The sequence below is a fragment of the Equus quagga genome, chromosome 9 (assembly GCF_021613505.1).
Source record: "Equus quagga isolate Etosha38 chromosome 9, UCLA_HA_Equagga_1.0, whole genome shotgun sequence".
Lineage (NCBI taxonomy): Eukaryota > Metazoa > Chordata > Mammalia > Perissodactyla > Equidae > Equus > Equus quagga.
The window spans coordinates 57261179-57275425 of NC_060275.1; the positions used below are offsets into that span (position 1 = coordinate 57261179).

At 42.2% G+C, this 14247-nt stretch overlaps 1 protein-coding gene across 16 annotated transcripts in view; it reads left to right on the plus strand.

The window, feature by feature from the left end:
* The window catches only part of LDLRAD4 (low density lipoprotein receptor class A domain containing 4), a 430085-nt gene that overhangs the window by 407878 nt on the left and 7960 nt on the right, over positions 1–14247 (plus strand). For all 16 annotated transcript variants that reach the window (XM_046670900.1, XM_046670889.1, XM_046670902.1 and 13 more), the window contains one exon: positions 13232–13285. In XM_046670900.1, coding sequence (XP_046526856.1) covers positions 13232–13285 — 54 coding nt within the window. The remainder of the gene's footprint in view (positions 1–13231; positions 13286–14247) is intronic.

The following is a 14247-nucleotide window of genomic DNA, read 5'->3' on the forward strand; positions in this document are numbered from 1 at the left end:
GCTCCGCCCTTGCTGGCTCCAACAGTGCCTGTTGAAAGCACACAGTTTGTGCGCCAGCTCCCCTCTTGGCGAAGAGAGGAATGAATGGAGTCTGCATTGGCCAAGGCCAGTCATCCTTCATCGCTACAGTTCCTCTGAGACACCATTCTCAGGGAGCCCAGGGGATGGGACAGCCTTGAATTTGGTGGAAGCAGCCATTTCTGGATGAAAATGAAAAAGAGCAACCCAGGCTTAAATTAAATTACAAGAAAAGTAAATGTGTAAATAATGGCAAGCAGCAGTGGGTGGGTTTTTGATACAAACCCGTATGTGTTCTTTCTGAGGTAGGCTTGGCTTATGTTTTAGAGCCTGGTTTATGTGATTTCAAAGCTTTGAGACTGTCTAGATTTCTTTTCTTTATCTTAGACTGCCAAGTAATAGGAAAACAATAAAGGGGCATAAATATTCTGGACATAGCCATGAGAGATGTTTGCACAAGTGACTGGAGCCTTTCTTGCCAGAACTGGGGGAGGCCTGAGTGACTTTTTCTGACAGGCTGTAGTCCAGCCCGGCGGGGCTAGTTGAACCTGTCGGGACAGCCCAGAGCACGGTGGACAGTGGACAATAGGCAAGGCCAAGTAGCTGGCCATCTACTGAGGAACAGCAGAGGGACAGGAACATTTTACTTAGTTTTAACCATATGAAATTGTGGATATTCAGCCAATCTGACCTATAAAAACAGCAATTTCAATTAAAAAATTAACAAAAGGAGTCACATCAGGCATTTCTTTATTACCAACTGCTGCAGGGAGTAAATGATTGTGAAAATAGCGGCGCCTGGGCCCCTGGGGAGACAGCGCAGGGCCAGGCCAGCACCAGCGCAGCCGGTTCTACACCAGCTCCGTGGGGGGTGTGGGGAAGGGGACCACTTGTTTTGTCCCCCAGCTTTGGGAAGGAGGATGCGGACTGTGGTCACCAGCTGTGTTGGTGTGGAAACTTGGGTTCTTCTTATCCAAAGTGCTCTGGGATGGTGGAAGTCCACACCCAAAGACCCTCTCTGCAGAAGTTGTAGACTTGGCCTGGGGTATGGCCAGTGTATGTGGTTTGCCCCAAAGAGTATTTTGACAAAACTTGATCAAACTTGTAAAAATTTGGAGATTTCACTTAAAAACTGAAAGTTACATCTTTTCTCGAAAAATGAGCATATCAGGCCACACTGGCCTCTATTGCTGTCTGGCACCCCCCAGGCTGGGGCTGCAAAGCAGCCACTAGTTAAGATAGCCTAGTGCTCACCTTTTGGCTGTGGTCCCATCTCTCTATGTGGAACCTTCAGCAGTGGGCAGGGTGCCATTGCCATTTGTTGGTTTACACAGTGGTGATTGTTTTTTAGAGGAAATATTCTTCTGCACTCATGCCTCTACCACAAGAGTGAAAACAAAGATAAACCAAGAGGGCCACTGGTTTCCAGAAAAATGGAAAAGAACTTCCTTGTGGAAGTAAAGAGCATTCTTAAAAGATGAGTTGTTCAGCCAAGTGAGTCTGCACCAACAGAGTACAGTGTTTCCTATGCCCAGTCTGACATGTTTATTCCTGGCCTGTGCTGTCCAGTCATCTCCTGGGGCAGGGCCCATCTCTCTGTGGTTGGAGTCTGTGGCCAGGAGGGCAAAGGTGGCTGTGGGCTCCTCTCTGTTGGTCTTGGGAGCAAGGATGGCCAGAGAATGGGCACTTCTGAGAAGCTTCTCAGGAACCCACTGCACTGGACTCAGAGCTTATGGTGCTTGAGAAGCCAACGGGCTGTGTCCTGGGGTCCAGTGAAGGAGGTGTGGTAATTACCACACACAGTTCATTCCTGCCATGACTGAAGAGCTGGACTGCATGCACCTGCCTGTTCTCATTTCTCCCTACTTCAGCCTGTGTTTAGAAAAGCATTTCTAAAACGATAGAAATGAGCTATTTTCAGTAAGGTGCAAAAAAAATGAACTAAAGGGCTCGATGATGCAGTTATAATAGGCACATCTCTGACACTTCAGACTAAAGAGAGGCACAGGCTTCATTTAGCATGGGACTAGGATGAAAGATGTCAGGGGACAGCTTTCCTGTGGGTGAGGCAAATTCTTACTGCACCATAAGACCAGGGCTCTCTGTTGTCAACTTTGCCCAATAACAGTTCTCCATTATTTCAGGAGCTGCTGAAAGTGCATTTCCAAGTGTCGAGGGGAATGCAAGGGCAGGTCAGCACCTCCTGTAAACTCCAAGCACAGGTTTCTTACCATCAGCCATGCTGTCTCTCTCTCTAAATGAGTGAGGGCATTCATATAGTCAAGCTGCCAGAATGACCATTTAAAAGGTTTTACCCTGTGGTGTTTCTAATTGAAGCATTAGAAAATAGATAATTTTAACAACTTCAAAATGAGAATGTTTCCCTTCAAGTAAGAGAAACAGGAGGCCAGGTTGCTCGAAAAATTGGATAAGAATGCTAGGTCATAGCTATTACACAGCAGATTCTTACCTGAACAAAAGTAGACAGACCTTTTTAATAGACAAGATTTGGGGGTTTTTTGTTTTTGAGGAAGATCAGCCCTGAGCTAACCACCACCAATTCTCCTCTTTTTGTTGAGGAAGACCGGCCCTGAGCTAACATCCATGCCCATCTTCTTCTGCTTTGTATGTGGGATGCCTACCACAGCATGGCTTTTTGCCAAGTGGTGCCATGTCTGCACCCGGGATCCAAACCAGTGAACCCCGGGCATCTGAGAAGCAGAACGTGCGAACTTAACCGCTGCGCCACCGGGCCAGCCTCCGAAGATTTGTTTTTAAAGCAATATCAAGAGCTCAAATAGTCCTTCAACTGATGTTGTTGTTGCACAGAACAGTTTTGAAATTACCTTCAGAGTTTGTAGGTCAGTTTTTGGAAATTTTTCAAGGACAGTTTTTTTTAAAAAAAATTTCTCAATGATGGCAAGTCTTCCTTTTTCTTATTTATTCTCTGAAGATGGATTTCATTTTTGGTACCAGCTAAAATCCATTTAGATTTAAGTCATATGAAGGACATGAATACAGTTTTGGTTCAAAGCCAAGTGTGACTCAATTAGTACCACTGATGTTGTCTGAGTTATAAACTGATCCTGTAGAGAAAAGTCAGGAAGGACCCATAGCAAACTGATGGCTTCCTCCAGGGAGGAGCAGAGGTGGGAGGAGGTGGGCAAAGGAGCCTTGTTCTGTATTCTTAAATCTTTATGGTAAGAATCTATTTGTGTATTACTTTTGCAATTAAAAAACATCCTCTGCTCACATCAACTGATGCTGAAGACAATTCCAATCATGTTCTGATCATGTATAAACTTCCAAGGTAACTCATTTGAATATGGTTTGTATTGTGACAGAAGTATGCTAAAATCAGATTTTTAAATAAAATTAATAAAAATTTTACAAACAAATTTTAATAACTTTCTAAATAGGCATTAGCGTTAATAATCTATTGGCAAAGTTTGTTTGTTTTTACTTAGTCCTTGAAAGTTGATATGGTTTGTTCTGGGGGGAAAAAGTTCTCTAAATTATTCTAATTCTGAGCGGTCCTTGTTGGGGAGGCTCCCAAGGCTGTCAAAAGACAGCCATGGGAGGAAGATGGGTTCTGGCTCTGTGTGAATCCCCTGCTAGCTCTCTGACCTGGGGAAACCATTTGTCCCTGTGCCTCAGCTTCCTCTCACAAATTAAAGGAGGTGATTGCGCCCGCCTAGGCTGATAGTGTACGGTTCCACATTTCCCTGTTGCCCTGAGCTTTCTAATTCCCAGGCTGGTTTCTCGTGAAGTCTACTTGCTCACTCTGTCCCAGCACCAAGCCCAGGAGAGGCCCCGCGCAGCTCGTTTTCTGCTGGCTCCTCAGGGCCTATACATCCCCCTCATCCACCGTGTTCTGGAAGTGTAAAGGATTCCCTTTCTTTTCTTCCCAACAGACCTTCCTAGATGACTTGTTTTTCTCTTAAGGGAAGTGCCCTAGATTGAGTAGAGTCGGGAGGGAAATATTGAGTCTTGAGAAGTCTGATGATGGATTCCCAGAAGGAAATAAAGGGGGAAATGCTGAAGAGAACACAGTCATTGACATCTAGAGGTACTGCCTTTACATCTAAGCTGTTACTGCCATCTAGGGTGGAAAAGACAGTAATACTAAAGTATCTGGATGGTGGAGAGGTTGCATGGAAAAAGGGAAGAAATGTAAGAAAATTGATTTTATCCAAAGGTAAAGGTGTTGCTGAATATCCAAAGATCAATTTTACCTATGCTTTGAAATTCTCACCCTGGGACAGGGAAAAAAAATAGATTTTCAAATTTGAGGCTATATAATACATTCATTCACTGGGAGGAAGTCTTGGGTAAAAGCCAAAATATCCAGCAATGGCATTGCTTTGCAACAAACTGACTGTGTCATCTCCAGTGAGTAGTGTACCCTCTTTGGGCCTCAGTTTCCTCCCATCTAAAATGAGGGATAATTGGCTTGGATCAGAGACCTTCAGATTGTTTTTGACCATGAAGAACAGTAAGAAACACATTTTACATCACAATCCACAATACTCATATACACAACTAAGGCAGAAGTTTCACCAAACTATACTTAGAGACAACATACTCAGATATTTTCTATTCTGTCTCATTTTTTGGAATGCTGGCTGTGACCCACTTAAATTGATTGTCTAGCTGTCTAAGAGTTTGCAGCTCAGTTTAAAAATCACTGTATTAGATGTTTCCATTCCCACAGAGAGCTGGTTGTTTCCAGTCCCCAAATCTGATGATTCCTATGGTCCTCTGTGTGTAGAAAGGAGAGTTTAGCTGAGAGCATAAAACCAAGAAGTTTTGGGGCATGGGAGTGGTCTCACATGGACCCAAGGCCGCAAGCTTCAGCTGCAGCTTGCAGTGGAAGCCCCAGTAAGTCATGGTCACATATGACTCCCTTTTAATGCTGTAGTTGTATGCTTTGGGTGGAAAAAGATCTAAGAGATAGAGAAATAAAAAAGATTATAAGAGAGTACTGTGAACAATTGTATATCAACAAATTGAATAACCTAGATGAAGTGGCCAAATTCCTAGAAACACACCCTACTAAGCCTGAATCATAAAGAATAGAAGATCTGAATAGATCTGTAACTAGTAAGGAAATTGAATCAATGATTGAAAACCTCTCAACAAAGAAAATCCCTAGACCAGATGGCTTCACTGGTGAATTCTACCAAACATTTAAAGAAGAATTAACACCAGTCCTTCTCAAACTCTTCCAAAAATTGAAGAGGGAACACTTTCTAACTCATTCTCTGAGGCCAGCACTACCCTGATATCAAAGTCAGTCAAAGAAATGACGGAAAAAGAAAACCAAAGACCAATTGCCCCTATGACTATTAATGCAAAAATCCTTAACAAAATACTAGCAAACTGAATTCGGCAGCATACTAAAAAGTTGTACACCATAACCCAAGGGGGTTTATTCCTGTACTTCAAGGATGGTTCCACATGAAAAATCAATCAATGTAAAACACCACAATAACAAAATGAAGGGAAAAAACTACATGAACCATCTCATTGATGTAGAAAAAGTACCTGACATAATTCAGTACTTTTTCATAATAAAAACATTCAACAAACTAGGATAGAAGGAAAGTATCTCAACCTAATAAAGAGCATTTATGAAAAGCCCACAGCTAGCATCATACTCAGTGGTGGAGGACTGAAAGCTTTTCCTCTTAAGATCAGGAACAAGACAAGGATGCATGTTTTCACCACTTTTTCAACATAGTGTTTATTAGAAGTTTTCGCCAGAGCAATTAGACAAGAAAAAGAAATAAAAGACATTCCAATTGGAAAGGAAAAGTAAAATTATCTCTGTTTGCAGATGATATGATCTTATATGTAAAAAAACTCTAAAAATTCCAACAAACAAAAAAAATCTAATAGAACAAATAAATTCAACAAAGTTGCAGGCTACAAAATCGGTTGCATTTCTTAACATTAACAATGAACAATCCAAAAAGGAAATTAAGAAAACAATTCAATTTACAATAAAAAGCATCAAAAAGAATACAATGCTTAGGAATAAACTTAACCAAGGAGGTGACAAATTTGTACACTGAAAACTATACAGTGTTGCTGAAACAAATTAGACGCAAATAAATGGGAAGATAACTCACGTTCATGGATTGGAAGACTTGACATTGTTAAGATGTTGGTATTACCCAAAATAATCTACAGATTCAGTGCAAACCCTATCAAAATCCCAACATATTTTTGGCAGAAATAGAAAAGTCCATCCTAAAATTCATGTGCTATCTCAAGGGACCACCCTCCCCCCCCATAGTCAAAGTAATATTGAAAAAGAATAACAAAGTTGGAAGTCTCACACTTCTTGATTTCAAAACTTACTACAAAGCTACAGTGACAAAACAGTGTGATACTGGCATAAAGACAGACACATAGACCAATGGAATAGAATAGAGAGCCCAGAGATAAACTTTTCCATATAGGGTCAAATGATTTTCGACAAGGGTGCCAAGAACATTTGAGAAGAAACGACAGTCTTTTCAAAAATGGTGCTGGGAAAACTGCATATCCACGTGCAAAATAATGACATTGAACCCTTATACCATATACAAAAATTAACTCAAAATGGATCAGAAACCTAAAATGTAAGAGCTAGCACCATAAAACTCTTAAAACAATGGGGAAAAAGCTTCATGACATTGTATTTGGCAATGATTTCTTGCATGTGACACCAAAAGCACGGGCAACAAAAGAAAAAATAGATAAATTGGATTTCAAAAATTAAAAACTTTTGTTTTTCAAAGGACGCTATCAAGAGAGTGAAGAGGCAACTCACAGAACAGGAGAAAATATTTGCAAATCATATGTCTGATAAAGGATTGATATCCAGAATGTATAAAGAACTCCTACAACTCAACAACAAAATAACAGACAACCCAATTTAAAAATAGGCAAAGGACTTGAATAGACATTTCTCCAAAGAAGACATACAAATGGCCAATAAGCACATGGGAACTCAGTATCATTAATTGTATTTGTTAATTTTATGTGTCAACTTGACTGGGCTAAGTGATGCCCAGATACCTGATAAAACATTACTTCTGGATGTGTCTGGGAGAGCAATTCCAGAAGAGATTAACGTTTGACTCAGTAGACTGAGTAAAGAAAACCTGCCCTCACCAATGTGGGCAGGCATCATTCAATCCATTGAGGCCCGAATAGAACAAAAAGGTGGAGGAAGGGCAAATTCTCTCTCTCTCTCTCTCTCTTTCTCTTTCTCATTGGGATGGCTATTATCAAAAAACAACAAGTACTGGTGAAGATGTGAAGAGATCGGAACCCTGTGCATTGCTGTTGGAAATGTAAAATGGCGCCACTGCTGTGGAAAACAGTATGGTGATTTCTCAAAAAATTAAACATAGAAATACCATGTGACCCAGCAATTCCACTTCTGGCTGTATACCCAAAAGACTTAAAAGCACAGATTCAAATAGATGTTTGTACACCCCTGTTCATAGCAGCATTATTCCTCAGTAGCCCAAAGCGGGAAACAACCCAAACATCCATCAATAGATGAATGAATAGGCAAAATATGGTATATACCTACAATGGAATATTACTCAGCCCAAAAAAGGAATGAAATGCTGACACATGCTACAACATGGATGAAACTTAAAGACATTATGCTGAGTGAAAGGAGGATACAATAGTATGTGTCCACAAAAGGACAAATATTATATGATTCCACTTAGACCAGATACCTCGAATAGTTGAATTCATAGAGATAGAGAATAGAATGGTGCTTAGGAGGGCCTGAGAGGAGAAAGGAATGGGAAGTTAGTGTTTAGTGGGTATAACATTTCAGTTTGGGAAGATGAAAAAGTTCTGGAGATGGATGGTGGTGATAGTTGCACGACAATGTGAATGTATTTAATGCCACAGAACTGTATACTTTTAAATGACTAAAATGGTAAATTTTATGTTATGTATATTTTACAACAATAAAAAAAGAAGACAAGTCGATTTTTATTTCCCACCCCCTCCTACCCCCCAAAAGGTGCCAAACAGTCAGATTTAAAGGGAAAAAATCCAATTATTGTGTTTCAGGTCTGCAAATAACACATCTTGGCTGCTGGCATCATACAGTCATTTGAAAGATCAGGTGATTTTTTAATCTTTAATGCAGACGTCTTAGCGTCAAGCAGATTCAATTTATGGGAAATCTTTCCGTAAATATGGCTGTCCACTGACCATTCAGAAATGGGAAAATAAAAAGCAGATTCCTCAAGTGTAAAGGAGTCTAAAAATGCATGTCTTCAAGCCTGCAAAATTTGGAGCTCTCCTGTGTCCCTTTTCCACAAGATTAGATTGAGTAGGGCCCCTTGATGACCAACCAGCTCCTCATAGTGGTCAAAGGGATTCATAGGCCTGGGTCCTAGTGTCTGTGCTCACCGGTGCACCCATGGAAGCAAGTTCCAGGGCCAAGCCAGGGAGGCCAGGGCACCAAACTTTATGATTCAAAGTATACTTAGCATGGGAGACAAACTACACACATGCACTCATGTATATGTTCATGTGTGATTGTGGTTTTTGTGGATGTAGGCTGAGGGACACTGTCACACGGGAAAGCCCTCAGCATGTTTGCTGTGGTCCAGGCTCTGCCCACAGCCTTGCAGATTCAGAAGAAAAGTGTTGTCACCCTACTCAGAGATGGTCAAACATGAGTGATCTCCTGACAGTGACTACATTAGCAGGAAGATGACAAATAACAACATATTCATTCACAATAAAGATTTCATTTTAGCAAATAAAAGAAGATCCAAGAGAGAGTAAAAGTTTGGCACAAAATTGAATGCTATAAAGTTGTTTCTTTTAACCTGCCTGCTATCTTCCTGCTTTCACCTCATGGCATCAGAAGGACAAGGTGTGGCCTTTTAATCTCGGCCAGAGTTTGTGCTCATGGTGGTTTCCTCAGGGGACAGTCAGTTGCAGGCTGAGCTAATGACTGAAGAGCACACACAGTCATTATGCAACTGTGGGCCTTTGTTCTGTGTAGCACCTGGGTTCCTGCTGAAATCAAGCAGTGGGCAGCTGTGGAGAAGAACTTGTGTGAGGAGTCTTGTGAGTTATGCTGGTTTTAGGAATCAGCTCCCAACTGAGAAAGGTCCTGAAAAAATCTGAGATAAATGCACCTTTGCTTAAGCCTCCCGCATGCTTCCAGCCTTTCCATTCAAAATGCCACCTTTGGAATAGATCTAGTAAATAAACAAACAAACAAGGAAATTTCAGTGAATTCATTATTTTGAAAGAGATAACTGAAAATTATCCCCACTTTAGTTGTGTATAACAGCAGGTAACCATTATCTGTAATGTTAAGAGCTGCTATTTATTGAATGCTCACGTGCAGGGCACTGTGAAGGAATTTACATTCATTGATGTATTTGAGCCTCACAACCACCTCCTTTTACAAAGAAGGAAAACGAGGCTTAGAAAAACTAAGTAAGCTGCCTGAGGGCACAGATTGAAGAGTGACAGTGCCAGGATTCTGGTCTAGGGCTTTCCCAGCTCAGAGTCAACTTGCCCTTACAGATCCCTATCTGTGTCGATAGCTGTGTCATCCATCCAGGTAATATTAAATTGTCATCAGATAATTGCTCATTACCTTTCTTGTTACAGGGCCTTTGTGCCAGGGAGAAAAACTAGAGAATAAGAAACATGCATGCAAGGCACTGCACGTACAGAGAGGGCTCTGAGGCCTGCTTCCTTCACCCCTGAGATTGGATGCCCTTCTTGTAAGCTTCCTGGAGCAGGTGTGACAGTCCCCCATATGTCCTGCTCAGTTTTCATGTGTCTCAAGTAACTCGTACTAATAATAGATAAAACATGAGTGACTTGAGAATAATATACCTTAAAAAATAAACTAGAATTGATTTGAAGTGATCCCTAGAGTACTGTCATGCTCACTTGCATTCCAGAATGTTTTCTTAAGTAGAAGAAAGGGGTCAGGGTGACATCTTAATCCTCGGGATTGCACGGACCCCTGTTCCACGTCCCCCCGAACCTGCCCCATGGGAGGCGCGGCACAGTACCTGTCGGGTTATTTGTGCACATCATCCCATGTGTTGCAATGGAAAGGGATCAAGACCTGCTGCTAGGAGGCATTCAGCAGATGTGTAATGAAGTAATGAAGACGGGTGGATGCTTCACTTCCTTTTGGTTGGTATTCTTAGAAAGAAACAGCCATAAGAGAGGGAATGCATTTAAGCCTGTGTAAAAATACTGGCGATATTTTGTTCCTATTACTCAAAATTCTGTGAACTACTTTATTATCTTATTTCATAGCTTGTTCCAAGTATAATACAATGTAACAAAAGCATTTTCCAAGAACATTAGAGGCTTCGTTGTGAGATAAAAATTGGTTTTGTAACGAGGATCCGGAAATGCTGCTATTTGAGTAGATGCTAGCTGTATGACAAGTCCCCTTCTCCCTGAAAATGGCATCACTAGCATTTGGAGACGAAGAAACTGAGGAGTCTAGACAAGAGAGCCCCTATCTTTGAGTTTAGCTATCTGTAGTCTCTCAGATGATACAGGGCCCTTAGAGAATGCTGGTCACGGCGTTAGATCATAGAGGACTTCACTCACCAAGGAGAACAAGAATCCATGGGCTCCACCAGCAGCCTGAGAAGTTCAATGCTAATGAGGGTGATCTGGCGATGGGCAGTGTGGGATAGCCCAGAGATGAGTGGCCAGAGCAGGTTGTGGCATGAATCTAGTGCTAGACAGGTCCCTAACTATTAGGACTGCTGGGATCCAGTCTTTCTAGAACTCTGGTCATCTTCCAGGTCTGTATTCTCTACATATCAGCACTGGGCACAGAATTGGAATGACAGCTTTCTGGGCTGTTGGCCTTAACCAATCTCACCACAGCATCTTGTAGGTTTTGTAGTTTTAACATCTCCTATGTACCACATGGGTGAAAGGCCTGAAAAATAAGATGGGTGGGGCAGTTGTCAGTGAAAAGCTAAATAAATTATATCATTATTAAAATAGTGATGGCGGCAATAGAGGGAAGTGGAGTGAGGGTGGGGGAGAATGGTTAGTTGGTGAAGCCACGCCGGTACAGAGGAATGAGAGGTTTGGGGGAGAAGTCAGTGAGTTCCACTTTGGACATGCTTAGTTTTAGAAGTCTGTTAGAATCCTGGAGTCCCCAGTGGTTAGCCACATCTGGAGCTTGTGGGAGAAGGTGGGGCCAGAGACAGGCCCGTCACTTTGAGGATGGCCCTTTAAGCTGCGGAGGGAATGAGGTGCCCAGGGAGATTGCAGTGAGAGGCGAGGGGCCCAGGGCAGGGCTCTGAGGAACTCTGACATTTAACCTAGGTGCAGAACCAGAGACGCCTCGAGGAGCAGGCAGAGTGGCCAGAGAAGTCAGGCTGTGAACTAGGAGCCGGTGATGTTGCTGGGTCAGTGAGAAGGTCTAGTGCTGCTGGGAGGCCAGGCGAGAGGAGGGCCAAAAAGCACTGAGTGGATTTAGTGACAAGGAGGTTGATGTGAATTTGGTGAAATACAAGAATGAGTGTGCCCAAGGCTGGATGTGGGGCTCTGAAGCATTTTTCCAGTGTTGCTAAGTTTTAGGAAAATAAAGCCACCGAGGATGGTTATTGCCATTTTCAGAAAATGTGCAACCCCCCCTTCTGGGTCACTGCCCTCCCACTTCATTTGGTGGTATTCTCTCTGGCCCTTATGCTGCGCACTGTGGCCTGCTGACAGTTCTCAGGATGGAAGTTAGAAGTGGACATCAGTGAGTGCCTGGTGGGCAGGAGTGGCACCAAGCTGCAGTTTGAAGGACAGGAAGAAGAGCTAGGATGGAATTAGGACTCTGAGAAACATGGGAGGATGAGTTTCTGTACTATTCCCAATATGAAAGTCACTGCAGCAGCCAAGAACTATAGGATTGCTTCACTTTGACCCGAAGGAATAACCCGCTCTAAAGCGCTGTACGAGCTGCCTTTGCCCGGTGAAGGCTGCCCTCAGCCACTTCATTAGATTCGCCTTTGGTCTGTCACCTGTCACCATGCTGGCCCATTACATAATCTGATAGTCCAAGCTTCCTCTAAATGCATTTGGGTCCGTTCATATTCTTGCTGCTGATTCCAGGAACAATGTCCTGTGGCTATCTTAGTAACAGATTGTAAATACTGAGCAAACACGCTGTTTAGCAGGGAAGGGCATATTTGTATTAGACTGCTGGCCTATGAGAAAGCAAGAGAATGGGCCTTAGGGTCTGCAGACGGAGGGGTGTTCCTCTCCCAGGTCCACTGGGGTGCTTGTGGGCTCTTGGGAGGCTCGGTGATTGCACAAGGTCATTTATGCATGTTCCTGGGTGTCCAAAAATACAGGCATCTGCTTCCCCCCAATAGTTCGTATTTTCTTTATTACAGTAACAGGTCTTTAGCCAGCAGCCCAAGAGATCCTTGTTAATAGCCAACAATTTGGGTTCAAAAGGGATAAGATACTGAAATGCTGTGCAGACAGGTTTAGGTGTAATAAATGACCCTTAATAATGCTTGTTATTTGTTTGTCACCTTGTCAGTCTGGCCAAACATTTTTGCAAAAAGATAAGCAACTAGATGTCAAGTTACATCTACCTTATGAATATACAGACTGAAGAATAAATTCACTAGAAGATGCCTGAAGGGCATTGAAGCTTTGGAAACTCAGTTTTCAGTTTGAAAGCCATCCTGTGTGGCTGGGCAATCCCTTTCTTCTGCTGCTGCTTAACTCAGAGCTGAGTTGCAATTCAGAAGGGCCTTGGCTGGCGCTTAGCCGGCTGTGGTGACACACCTTTGTGTGGGGTAGGCCTCTGCACGAAAGCTTAATTCACCCAGGCCCGACCCAAGTCCAGGGACTGACTGAATACGGTTTGTTGCCATTTTGAATGTATTTCAAACATACAAGTGTATAGATTGAAAGATGTCTGACTTTAAATCTATTTCAAATACAATCTATTTCAAATTCACTATGGCTGTGACCTAAAGTTTCTAACTTGTCCTTTCGGTCACAGTTCTCCAGTTAGGTGGTAGGTTAATAAGGGACCAGTTCTTTGTTGTCCAGGGTTTTAAGCAGTTCTGCTACTGTCAAAGAGGAATGTGATCCCATAATTTTGGGTGCTGCTGTGTGAAACTAATGATTTTCTTATGATGTTTCTTATCCCCCCCTCTACGGCCAGGAAGGGCGCCTGTGGCCTTCAGACAGCTCTGGACCTCGGCCAGGCGCCTCGGAGGTAAGGGAGTTGACAAGGGTGCAGTGTGGGTAGCAGGAGGGGAGGGGAGGAGGGAAATAAACCATTACAGCAAAATTCGTGGAAAGGCTGAATGTATTACAGCATAGATTAAGAAATAACAGGTTTAAATTAAGGCATATGCCTGTAACTTTGGTTCAAAAGGTGGGGAGGGGTTTTTTCCCAGAACTCCTAGGGATTATTTGTGCTAGTCTAAAGCTCCTTCCAGAAAGAGATTGAGAATCACTGATCTTCACAGGATCCCATAAGCTGCTAGCAATGAGGTCTGGCAGATGTTGGCATAGTTTATAAATACCTTAGCATGATTCATTCCCACATCTCCGAGTTTAATAGTATGATTTTTAAAATAACATAGTTTTTTGCCTTAAATTAAAAATATGGTATGAGAGGAGTCAATGGATACATCTGTATGTATATACACATACGTATATATGTGTATACATATAAAATATCTTTCCTCTAGAAGAAACTTAGATGGTAGACTAGATGAGAGGATTATGTAAGAAATATAGTACCTGGATTCATTTTGGGGAAAAAAAAAATCTATAATCATATTTACTTTGGAATAGAAAACATTTTTCATGTCAGTTACGAAAAATAACTACAGGAAAGTTTTATCCAGAAAGAAATAACTGGAAAAGTCTAGAAACCAGAAAGAAAAAGAAGTCACTTGTTCCATATATTTTTTTAAGTAATTGATAGAGCAACAAGCTCCTAAATTCATAATTGACCCATAAATGGCCCAATTCATAAACTGATCCAATACCTCGTACCTGCTCCAAGTACTCTTGTGTGAAGTTATAACTTACATTGATAACGAAAACTCTGAGCTGCTCCCCACTTTTCTGAGTCATGGTTGTGAGATCTGGAAGGGATCTGAGAAAGTAGGCAGGCAGGCCAGTCCTCTTACTTTCTGGTGGAGCGGAGGTCTGGACCAGGTCACG